The sequence below is a fragment of the Trichomycterus rosablanca genome, chromosome 24, assembly GCF_030014385.1.
Source record: "Trichomycterus rosablanca isolate fTriRos1 chromosome 24, fTriRos1.hap1, whole genome shotgun sequence".
Classification (NCBI taxonomy): domain Eukaryota; kingdom Metazoa; phylum Chordata; class Actinopteri; order Siluriformes; family Trichomycteridae; genus Trichomycterus; species Trichomycterus rosablanca.
This window is the reverse complement of record NC_086011.1, coordinates 6,594,043-6,607,091: the sequence shown is the minus strand read 5'-3', so window position 1 is coordinate 6,607,091 and position 13,049 is coordinate 6,594,043. Positions and strand designations below refer to the sequence as shown.

Sequence of the window (13,049 nt, the reverse complement as noted above, 5' to 3'; positions counted from 1 at the left end):
ACTGGTTTTCAGTAGTCCAAGTGGGTTTTACAGAAAATCAAACATGAGAATGACAAATCTCAGTGAATCTTTTTTTCTCATGTTGCCAATGTACTCCTCCATTAAGCCATGATTTCTGGAATGCTACAGAGATGATTGTCCATCCAACAGGTTCTCCCCTTACCCTGCTCCAATTTACACCAATTTACGGAGATCCACGGTTAGTTCTTTGGACGTCATGGCTTGTTTTTTGTCCTGACAACACAGTGTAATTTGTGGGCCCTTACAGAGTCAGGTGTCTACCTTTACAAACTATCAAATTGAGAGAGATGAACACCAGTTGAGTTATAGACACATTCCAGGAATAATTAAAGCAATCAGAGTGCACCTGACCACATGTGAAAACTCCAAAAATATGTTTTCATGTTGTCATTATGGGTAATTAATAGGGCTGTCGAAGTTAACGCGATAATAACGCATTAACGCAATCTCAATTTAACGCGATTAAAAAAAATAGTGCCGTTAACGCAAATTCTAGTTCATGTTGAGACTTGACTGGTAGAACCAACGTTTTAATGTCGGACTTGCCACCGTTGTTCATTTGCGGTTTGTTAAAATAATATAACTGAGCGTCGTAGGGATGCACTTGCATAATAAAGAAATAAATACACGGTATATTCACAAGTTATCGGGAGCAAAACACTTTATTAACTTAATCTGTTACGGCACTGAATACCGGAGTCAAGCACGCTAGTCCATGAACTATGGAAGCCCCAAAAGGGTCAAAACACACTCACTTCGTGTAGAAACGTCCACTTTTCACATTTCACTTAAAAAACCTTGTTTTCTATAACATTTACACAGATTTTATTTAATGCGATTAATCGCGATTAACTATATGAAATTCTGAGATTAATCGCGATTAAAAATTTTAATCGTTTGACAGCCCTAGTAATTAAGTATAGATTAATGGATAAAATTATACACCGATTATGCATAACATTATGACCACATCCTTGTTTCTACACTCACTGTACATTTTATCAGCTCCACTTAACATCATATAAAAGAACTTTGTAGTTCTACAATTACTGACTGTAGTCCATCTGTTTCTCTACATACTTTTTAAGCCTGCTTTCATCCTGTTCTTCAATGGTCAGGACCCCCACTGGACCACCACAGAGCAGGTAATATTTAGGTGGTGGATCATTCTCAGCACTGCAGTGACACTGACATGGTGGTGGTGTGTTAGTGTGTGTTGTGCTGGTATGAGTGGATCAGACACAGCAGCGCTGATGCAGTTTTTAAACACCTCACTGTCACTGCTGGACTGAGAATAGTCCACCAACCAAAAATATCCAGCCAACAGCGCCTTGTGGGCAGCGTCCTGTGACCACTGATGAAGGTCTCGAAGATGACCAACTCAAACAGCAGCAATAGATGAGCGATCGTCTCTGACTTTACATCTACAAGGTGGACCGACTAGGTAGGAGTGTCTAATAGAGTGGACAGTGAGTGGACACGGTATTTAAAAACTCCAGCAGTGCTGCTGTGTCTGATCCACTCATACCAGCACAACACACACTAACACACCACCACCATGTCAGTGTCACTGCAGTGCTGAGAATGATCCACGACCTAAATAATACCTGCTCTGTGGTGGTCCTGTGGGGGTCCTGGCCATTGAAGAACAGAGTAAAAGGAGGCTTAAAAGGTATGTAGAGAAATAGATGGACTACAGTCAGTAATTGTAGAACTACAAAGTGCTCCTTTATGGTAAGTGGAGCTGATAAAATGGACAGTGAGTGTAGAAACCAGGAGGTGGTTTAATGTTATAGCTGATCGGTGTGTTACGTACAATGAAGGGTGCAGTCGTATATACAAAAATATTATTATTATTATTTTGTTATAATTTTTTTTTATCTGATAGTAGTTAAAATAATTTATAAATCACTGCTTTTGTATTTTTTTTTTGCTGGCTTTGTACTTGACTAAACTGGGCGTTTAGTCACATGTGCCAGTTGCATACCTAAAATTTTTTGAATGAAATTTAGACAAACTGCGCCTGTAAACTGGTACATACATCTTGCCTTCAGCCTGTAAACGCTGCTGCTCCGATTGTACCTCATGAGATCCACAGCACGTCTTAAAACCCAGAACCGCAGCCTAGTGTGCCCCCGGGGGAACCGATGAAAAGGGGCTTTCTCTATCTCCTGCACCATATCCTTAAAATCCACTTAACCTCCATTTAGCCGCTCCTTGAGAGGGCATTTGAGGGTGTTTGAGCACAGCTGCTCAGCGATTTGAGCTTGACTCTTAGCAGTACTATACGTTAGGGGAGTGCACACTTACTGCACATTAATGTTTAGCTATGGATGTCCCATTAACCCAGGTCGGTCTGGGAAATATAACAAGGAAATGCAAAAATGTCGAAAAGACACATTTCTGGAGAATTTTATGGTATTAGGAATTTCCCCTCCCTGTGTCTGTGTGGGTTTCCTCCCACAAGTCTTAAGACATGCAGTCAGGTTAATTGGTGCAACTAAAAATTGCCCTACGTGTGAGTGTTTGTGGGTGTATGTCTGCCTTGAGTGACTGGCCACCTGTCTGTATAAAAGTGCAAGTATCTTACCAGACATTTACTTTGATACAGTGGTGTAAGTGACCTTCCAAAATATTACATGAGTAAAAGTCTTAAAGTATGTGATGTTTAATGTACTTAAGTACAAGTAAATACTGTTAATCAACACTCAACAGACTTCTACTTCCATTTTTTTTTTTGCGTTATGCTTCCTCTCTACTGGTGCTGACCCCCGCCCCAATTGAGGAGAGCGAACTGACACACGCCCCCTCCGAGACGTGAGCAGTACCCACTGCATCTTTTCACCCGCGGATCAGCCTTGTGTATGGAGAGCCACACCCTGATCACATTATTCCTCAACTCTGTGCAGATGCCATTAATCAGCCAGCAGAGGTCATAATTGCATCAGTTATGAGGTCCCTATCCGGCTCCCTCCCTGTATGAACAACAAGCCAACCATTGTTCATATAGCCACCCAGCTCAGCCGGATGGCAGAGCTGAGATTCAATAGGATGTATTAGAAATCCCAGCTCTGAAGTGCTAGCGTGTTTTACCGCTGCGCCACCTGAGCGGCTAACAGACTTCTACTTCTAATACTAATAAGTACATTTAATATCAGAAAATTACTTTTGATACTTAAGTACACTAAACATCAGATACTTCAAGACTTTTACTCAAATAATATTCTAAGACGTGACTAACTTAGTCAAAGTAAATTTACTCAAAGTAAATTTCTGGTAAGATACTTGTACTTTTATACTTTATACACCACTGGTCCTGGGTGTTTTCTGCTTTTCACCAAATGAATTACATCCACAGTGACCCTGATCAGGATAAAGCAGTAAATGAGTGACTGAAAACCAGTTGTAATATTAACCTTACACACAATATTAAGACTGATAAGTCTGCTGTGGTTATTAATAAACAATTGCAATAAAAATACACATTTAGTTCAGATCTTGGCTGGCACTAAAATAAAAAGGAACCTTGAGAAGAACTACATTAGGGAAACCCTTCAGCCATCACTATTTGATAGTAAAGATATGCCCAATGCTGCCTTTAAATTGAACAAAATAATATCCAGGGTTTGAGACCCATCAAAACCCTGACCAGGTTAATAGGGTGTTGGGCTTGAATGCCCAGTGGTGCTACCAGCCAGTCAAGCGTCTACATACAGACATGATTGGCTGTGTCTGAGAGGGGATGGCCAAGGCTGTCAAGGTTGTGATTAAAGGTTCTGTCAGCCGGTGATTACAAATAAAGCAAAATGAAACAAAACATGATATTAAAGCTTCCAAACCACAAAGCACAAGCCAGTAAATTTTGGGCGTGTGAACTGACTAAATAAAATGAGATGACAGAAGGATATAAGAGTGATTAGAATTTACATTTACAGCATTGACCAGCTATTATTATCCAGAGCAAGTCACTAAAAAGCTTTTCTTTTTTATTCTAATACAAGTAGACAAATAGTCCAAACACAAATCTGCTGCTAAACTATCAGAAAAAAATATAAGCAGTTTTTTGTTGATGTTTTAATAAGCAGAAGCTAGTAAAAGTAAGGTAAAAAGGTTCGTTTTCTTAAATACATAAATAAAACAGTAGGTCGTGAGGTTTTTTTCATTAAATAAAAGGTGACAGGAACAAACCCGCACAAATCAACATTTAAACATCTAAAACCTGTTTGAAAGTGACCATCTACAACCACATTTATTCAATTTTTTTCCGCCATCTTCCAGAGCTCATCGTCGCGGCCCTTTTGGTTACTCAGTCCACCAGTTCAGTAATCGTTTAGCTTGATTTCATTCACTACTGTAGAGGATGAATCCACTTATTTTTAAACTTTACCATTAAAGTCAAGCAGTCAACTTTCAGTTACATTTAAACAGAAGAAACATTGAGCCCCAATTGTTTTCGAATTTTAATAAAAAAAGGGCTTATTAATGCATGTTAAGGCTCTGGGACATCACTGTACCACTGTGAAAGCCATTACCTCAAAATAGAGAACATGCAGATCATTGGGAAATCTACCATTATATATAATGGTATATAACGACAACAGACTTAGCTGTTCCAACACACAGAAGTTCATTCTGCCACCTGGGCACTAGCACAGAGAAGAGTGACTGCTGAGTTCTGTGGAGCGGAACTTTGGCTTTGCAGGCAATCAAATATGGGCAGCTACAAAAAGTCAGATTTCAGGAGTGCAGGACAGAACTTAAATATATAACACAAATAGCATATTGTTCAATATTTATAAAAACTCTAAATGCTAGATGATTTTTTTGATGTAAAATGGGTTTAAATCTGCAGTGTTGCTAACAGTCAGTCAGGAATCTCGAACACACATGATTGGGTATGACTGTTGGGTAGTTGTGACCTAGCAGGTAAGGTACTGGACTAGTAATCAAAAGGTTGCTGGTTCAAAACACACCACTGCCAGGTTTCCACTGCTGGGTCCTTACCCATCAATTGCTTAGACTATATACTGTAAGTCACTTTGGATATAAGTGTCTGCTAAATGCCAAAAATGTACATGTAAATGACTGGGGAAGAGGGGGATATGGTCAAGTCCCGACAAAGGATTGGCATCCTGTTTGGGGTCTGTTACTGCCTAGCACCCAGTTACTACCAATCAGACCCACCACAAAAAAGCTGTTGTTTGTTTATTTGGATTTTAACGTCATGTTTTACACTTTGGTTACATTCATGGCAGGAACGGTAGTTACTCATTACACAAGATTCATCAGCTCACAAGGTTATATCAAACACATGGACAATTTAGTGTCTCCAATTCACCTCACTGGCATGTCTTTGGACTGTGGGAGGAAACCGGAGCACCCGGAGTAAACCCACGCGGACACGGGGAGAACATGCAAACTCCACACAGAAAGGAACCGGGCCTCCCCACCTGGGGATCGAACCCAGGACCTTCTTGCTGTGAGGCGACAGCGCTACCCACCGAGCCACCGTGCTGCCCAGAAAGCTGTTGTAAAGCCTAGAAAATACACCCATCAGTCATAACATTAAAACCACCTCCTTGTTTTTACACTCACTGTCCATTTTATCAGCTCCACTTACCGTATAGAAGCACTTTGTAGTTCTACAATTACTGACTGTAGTCCATCTGTTTCCATGCATGCCTTGTTAGCCCCCTTTCATGCTGTTCTTTAATGGTCAGGACCCCCACAGGACCACCACAGAGCAGGTATTATTCTCAATGACATGTGGTGGTGTGTTCGCTTGTGTTGTGCTGGTATGAGTGGATCAGACACAGCAATGCTGATGGAGTTTTTAAACACCTCACTGTCACTGCTGGACTGAGAACAGTCCACCAACCAAAAACATCCAGCCAACAGCACCCCGTGGGGAGCATCCTGTGACCACTGATGAAGGTCTAGAAGATAATCAACTCAAACAGCAGCAATAGATGAGCGATCGTCTCTGACTTTACATCTACAAGGTGGACCAACTAGGTAGGAGTGTCTAATAGAGTGGACAGTGAGTGGACACGGTATTTAAAAAGTGGACAGTGAGTGGACACTCATACCAGCACAACAAACACTAACAAACCACCACCATGTCAGTGTCACTGCAGTGTTGAGATCATCCACCACCTAAATAATACCTGCTCTGTGGTGGTCCTGTGGGGGTCCTGATCATTGAAGAACAGGGTGAAAACAGGCTAAAGCAGTAAAGTGCTTTTATATGGTAAATGGAGCTGATAAAATAGACAAAGAGTGTAGAAACAAGGAGGTGGTTTTAATGTTATGGCTGATCGGTGTAAATGAATAAATGAAAATGAATCAGTTACATGGCAGCTCATGCTACTTTAATAAAATAAAAGGCAACAGGAACAAAACTGCACAAAAAACATCAAAACGTCTAAAACGTCCTTGAAAGTGAGCATCTACTACCACATTTTAATCATTTCCCCGGCATTTTCCAGAGCTCATTTTGTTTTCGTTTTAAGTCCTCGTTTATGAAGCATGCATCAGTGATCACTGCAGTTCTCCTGCTGCGGGTACATCTTGAGTTCTGCAGTGTTTAAAGCCTTTATATTTTACCGTGGTGTGAAACTAAATTTTTCCCTATTTTAATTGTCTTTGATATGGCATGTTTGTCTGATCATTAAACCAAACAGGAAAAAAGGCTTTTCAAGTTATTTAACATGCATCTTACTCTCATTATAGTCAAGCAGTCACCTTAACTTTCAAACAGAAGAAACACAATCATGTTAAATGCATTTTAAGGCTCTGGGACTTCACTGTACCACTGCGAAAGCCATTACCTCCAAATTAAGAAAATGTAGAACAATGGCAAATCTAGCCAGGATTGGCCATCGTGCTCGGCAGCAACTCAAAGGCCGCTCAGATGGCGCAGCGGTAAAAACACACGCTAGCGCACCAGAGCTAGGATTTCAAATACATCGTATCGAATCTCAGCTCTGCCATCCGGCTGGATTGAGCGGCCGCATGAACAACGATTGGCCTGTTGTTCATATTAAGCGGGATAGGGACTCCTCGTGACTGATGCAACTACGACCTCTGCTGGCTGATTGATGGCGCCTGCACAGAGGTAGGGAAAGAGTGCGGATCAGGGTGTGTCTTTCCGTAAACAAGGATTCGCATATATGCTCTCGCCTAATGTGGGGGACAAAATGCATATGGCTGCTGCCCACATGTCGGAGGGGGCGTGGGTTAGCTTCGTTCTCCTCAAATCAGAGCGGGGGTCGGCATTAGCGAAGAGGACGCATGATGCAATCAGGCAATTGGACGCGCTAGAAAGTCGGGAGAAAAAGAAAAGTTTTTTTTTTTTTTAAACATGTGACTAAAAGGCAGAAAAGTAAAAATAAGTAGAAACATCTGCAGCCCATGACAGCAAAAATGGATTGAAAGGGGATGGAGCAGAAATGACAACTGGTTGTCACAATATGGCAATGGCAAGCTGCTTAGAGAATCTGCGACAACCCAGTCCTCAGAAAAAAAGAAATAAGAAAGGAAACACAAAACAAGCTGGGGACAGCAAAACAAGATCTATACACCATCCCACCAACTGGCCTAAACATACACCAGTGATGTGTATTGGGCCACAATTTAAACCCCAGTGCTGCAAACAGCTTAATATTTCATCATTTCTTACCATCTTGATGCAGTAACTGCCAACAGCAGCTTTAATAATGTTAAGTTGTGCCTAAATACTTTATTTCTCCATCAATTAAATAAACATCAATTTCTCCACCATTTATAAATACTAATTGTTAGGGATGTAATGATTCACTACAAGTTAATAACCGATTCAAAAATTCCACAATTTAAATCGATTTGACATGTATAATGAATCGATATTAACTTTAAACAGCAAAGGGCACTGGCGCTATACACCTCGCCTGGTTGACGTCACTGGCGCTATACGCCTGGTAGCCAAATTCGGGATTTTCAGCAAAATTGGGCTTAGTTCAAAATTGTTTTGCATAGTTTGTACCTACCTCAGAATTCATTATTTAGATAAATAAAAGATAATCACAAATAAAGTATTTAATTTTCTTTTTTTAGGAGAAATAATAAAAGCAATTTCAGTTTAAAAAATCGGGAAAAAATCGTATCGTGAATCGCATTGCGGGTAGAGTGTATCGTTACATTCCTACTTATTGTCCGTATGTGTATGCCTGTCCAATTTACAGTAAATCCCAACATGTATGGTGGACCAAGCTTTTCCCTCTGTATTCATGCCAGCACCTCGACAGAGGGTAGAAGCCAATGTTGCAGTGGTGAGGAGAAGAATTCCTATCCTCCAGACATGCCCAACTGTGTCTGTTGATCATTGAGATCATTGGTGGTACCACTGGAACTCAAACCAGAGAGACGAGTCTCTGCTGTGGTGGGCAAGTGTATTAGAATTCTGCACCACCAAAGTGCCAACATTTGTAAATATTTAATGAGGGGTGTGTAGTGTAGTGTGGTGTGGTGTAATGTTCCTGATCTATTTTTCAGCTATATAAAACATACAAATAATTAAATAAATAGTATTATTTATTACTATTTATTTAGTATTATTTATTTTTAGTATTAGTATTATTATTAATATGTATTATTTTGATTAGTAACAATTACCTGTTCTTTCATTTTGCCAATGAAAGCCAAAATTAAGCATGAAAAAATCCTCAATTTTTTTATTATTATTTCTTTTATAATTATTTTGAAATTCTGCTACAAGACGTTCTGAATGCTGCGATGGTATTCTGATTCGCACACTCGTGAGAATAGCCTTCAGCACTTCTTAATGGCATTTTCTGAAATAAATGAAAAGCAAACACTCCACATCCCTCTCACAATATATTCAGTCGGTATTGCAGTCACACATGCCATGTGCAGAATCCATACCTGATTCCCAATGCACAATGTGAATGTATCTTTCTGCACTTATTATAAATTAAATGTTAATAAGAAGCCAAATCACTAAAGCGATGGTTTTAAGGGTGGCTCCTGTCAAACCTAATATTAATTTGGAGGGAGCAAGGTTGGCTAAAAGCAAACAAAAATAAAATGAATGTATTGATTTTATTGATGCCATGGTGGTATAAAAAAGCATGGCTGTGGCCTGGCTATGAAGCACTTCATCACATCTCTCACAGCAGGGCACCAGAACCCTGGAGGGAAGGAAAGACTGATCTGACAGCCAGATTGATGAGTCCAGTTTAGGAGCTCTTGTTTAGCTCCCTCGATTCCTTAAGTGTATAAAAAGCAACATTAAAACTCCTAATCCAGGGGAATTAGAACCTACAATCACACTATATGATCTAAGGAATACAATTCCACCACACTAGGTGCATGAACTCAAGCCATGCAATGTCTACCAACAATCACAGCAGAGGTCATTGGATGGCACCTTTCAAACAAGTCAGATTGTCTGTAGCTTTACGGATTGGGTTTCCCTCACCAAGAAGTTGTGCCCAAGCCTAAGATTACCATGCACAATGCCAAACCGTAGTTTATCGTAAGTAGTGTAAAGCAAACCATCTTTTGACTCTGAAGAAATGGTTGCACATGCTCTGAAGGTACAACCTGTCAGTCTAACAGATCCAAATTCGGATTAAACAATCTGTACTAACTTTTGTTGGGTGGTGAATGATTAGAATCCTTTAAATCATCGACGACTCATTCAGCTGGCCGATAGCATCAATGGGGATTTAAACTCTGAATCCCAGCAGCAAAAGGCTAGTCTAATTTACTGCGGTGCCCTTTAATAAACGTAGTGATAGAAGTATAGGAAAAAATACATCCACACCCTTTTGCTGGACACATAACTTCAGCGTACAACCATGCTATATTTACAAACATGTGTATCTGTCATAGGATGGCACCTTACCAACAGGTCATTTTCAAATTTCTGTCGTGCAAAAGATACCCCGTCAACTGTAAAAACATTAAGAAGCAACGCAACCACAAAGCAATATGCCCAGTTTATTATTTAGAACACAAAGTACCCATATTCAGTAAAAGCACAAGAGACGCTCATGTGAAGCTTAATGGTTTGGGTTTTTATGACCTAAGATCACTAGGCACAATGCCAAGTGTTGGCTGAAGTGATGTAAAGCACGCTGCCTTGGACTGCCTTGGAGCAGAAAAAGCTTGATAGGGAAGGAATAGTGGTATGCAATTCCAAGGAATTCTTAAGACTACAGCATAATATTCCAAAATAGGCAGTGTTGTGCTTTCAACTTTGGGCATCTCCTAGGCTGTGGCAGCATTTCCTAAGCTGTTTCCACAAAGTGTCTGGTGTGGAAGAACTCAAAATCTCAAAATCCACCTTATGAATGCTCTTTTGCATTAAAAAAATCCCCCCAGTGGGCAGCCTGGTGGCCTAGTGGGTAGTGCTGTCACCTCACAGCAAGAATGACCAGGGCTCAATCCCTATTTTTATACCTGTGACCAATACGAGCAGACCTAGAAACATTTTATTCATACAGAACCAACTAAACATGACCACTGTCATATTAAAACAAATCTGTCATATAAATATGGTTATATAATAATAATATATAATATATATAAAAATAATATTAATATAATAATATAAGCAATCTTTTCTACCACTTTTTGTCAAAGATTGCTGTATTCATTATATAAAAATACACATAATATTATAAAGGATTTGGGCTGTTTTGCCAAGCTAAACTCTACATAGATTATACATACATTATTAAATCATTTTCACTATTTGTGTGACCCAAAATACAAGTATACAGCCTGGACAGGGCACCATTCACTGGGCAGCACATATGTATACATTTACTTAGTTTTCTACTTGTTTTGGGGGTAGGGAGGGGTCTTCACTACAGGGAAACCTACAGGAAGAGATCAAAAAACTTCTCACAGACAGTGACCGGTGGCAAAAATCAAACCCAGACTCCCAGGACCACTGTGCCACTCTAGTTTATTTTACTGACAAAAATGACTGGTTCTGATGGGACATTAAAGGTAGAAAAAACTCTCCAAGAACAATTCCATTCCAACAGTGAACAAAAAAAACCTCTCAGTTTAGTACAAACCATCATTAAACTAGTAATTCAAATGCAAAGGCTATTTTTATCAGTCTAGACTGGAACCGCCCAGTTTGGCAGCACTGTGTTACTGCTTTCCAATAGTGTGAGATGTTAAATTAAAAGTTAGAGGTGGGTGAAGAAGGTGGTGGTGTTTTCCTGTCACACGTGGCTCTTTGGGAGAAACTGTTACAGTCTGAAACGAAAGATTCTGCACTTAAACCAAAAAAATTTTATATGAACACATGCAAAATGTGATGGTGGTTGAAAATAATGCAGATGTTGTTTTTAATGCATTGCACCATTAGATTGAAACTGCGTCTAGCCTAATGTGTCATTTATATGCAAAGAATATGCAGGAGCTAAGTGCACAAATGATTAGGCTAGAAGCACAAAGGCACGTAGGTTAGACTCGCCCGTGCCAGGAATCGTGCCAATCTAACCGTGCCATGGCAAAAAAAAAAAAACACACACACAAAGAAAACAGAGATCATGCAGATGAATATGCTTTAATAAGATTGTTAGGATACTGTGCTTTCCTGGAACTCAAGCCCTTCTTGTCTAAAGAGTTCAAGCCCTTATGGTGGCACAATGCCATCATGCTGCATTGTGCCAGCGTGATGCCAGGCAGCAGGCATCAAACTACCTCCCTCCTCCTCCTCCTCCTCTCTTGGCCACTTTACTCGTCTCACCTGGCACGTCGTCTTCAAAATCCAAATCGTCCTGGCCCTCTTCCTCGTTGCTCAGGGATCCGGGCATCTTCACCGCATTCCCCACAATCACATCCGAGCGATGGGCAAAAAAAAAGTGGCGCAAACTCCTAAAGCACTGGGTGAATAGGACACGTCCGGCCTAACCCGAGCTTAATTCCTTAAATCCTTGTTATGATATACATGCGGAAAAGAATATGCCGGTTCCAAAAAATCCCTCCTCTATCCAAAATCCTCCGGTCTGAAAATAAGAGCCGAAAATGGAACACACATGCCCAGCTTGTGACGTCTGGTCTGTTGCCATGGCAATCCATCCCATAATTTCCCAGGCAACTAGTTAGTAGTGCTGCCCTGGTAACCAGGTCCGACTAGTAGTGAGATCAAAGCCGTGTGTGTGTGTGTGTGTGTGTGTGTGTGTGTGTGTGTGTGTAAACAGTGCCCCCTCATCTCTCACTCACATTGTCCTGCTCGCGTTCGAGTCCGGTTCGGGAATCCGAGGTTACGTGGGGATACGTGCCGGAGAAAAGTTGCACCCCTTAAACCCGCCTTCCCAACCGGAAACCTACCAGCAGCAGCAGCAGCTTCAAAGCATTAGTTAACCTGAATCAGATGTCAGATCTGGGTGAACTGACCATACTGCCCGATGGTGCCACAACTGAAATGCAACCAGAGGTGCACATGTCCGAGTGACACACGCTGGCTGTCAAAAAAACGGAATCAGGACATGCCAAATGATTCTTTTCGGGGATTGGGTTTATTCGGTTCGAAGCACAAAAAGAGTCGAATCTATGAATCGGTGATTCAGGCAGCGGCCACCAGGGGGGGGGGGAATCTGTGAAGTGACTCGTTTAATGTGAGATGTCGGTTCATTCAGTGTACAGGAAGCCACACCCAAGTTAAAAGTCTATCTATCTATCTGTCTGTCTATCTGTCTGTCTGTCTGTCTGTCTTTATATATATATATATATATATATATATATATATATATATATATATATATATATATATATATAGACAGTGGCGGCTCCTGCCAAATCTCTCAGGAAGGGGGCAATTAATGCGATGATGGCCAAGGTGACCTGTTCAATGAGTAAATGAAAGCTTAAATAATTAACATCTTAAGTCATCTGTCAGTTTGCCCTCACAAATAACTTTGAACATGGAGAGAGACCAGCTTTACCATTAATCATAAAATTAAGTAAAGCCTTCACACTAACAATTTAATTCAGTCTTCATC

General features: G+C 40.5%; 1 protein-coding gene across 7 annotated transcripts in view; it reads right to left on the bottom strand.

Moving 5' to 3' along the window:
• Positions 1–12,249, bottom strand: part of chd5 (chromodomain helicase DNA binding protein 5) — a 48,142-nt gene extending 35,893 nt beyond the window's left edge. For all 7 annotated transcript variants that reach the window (XM_062986140.1, XM_062986144.1, XM_062986141.1 and 4 more), the window contains exon 1: positions 11,795–12,249. In XM_062986140.1, the coding sequence (XP_062842210.1) occupies positions 11,795–11,861 (67 nt within the window). In that variant the 5' untranslated portion in view covers positions 11,862–12,249. The remainder of the gene's footprint in view (positions 1–11,794) is intronic.
• Between the last annotated feature and the right edge of the window lie 800 nt (positions 12,250–13,049).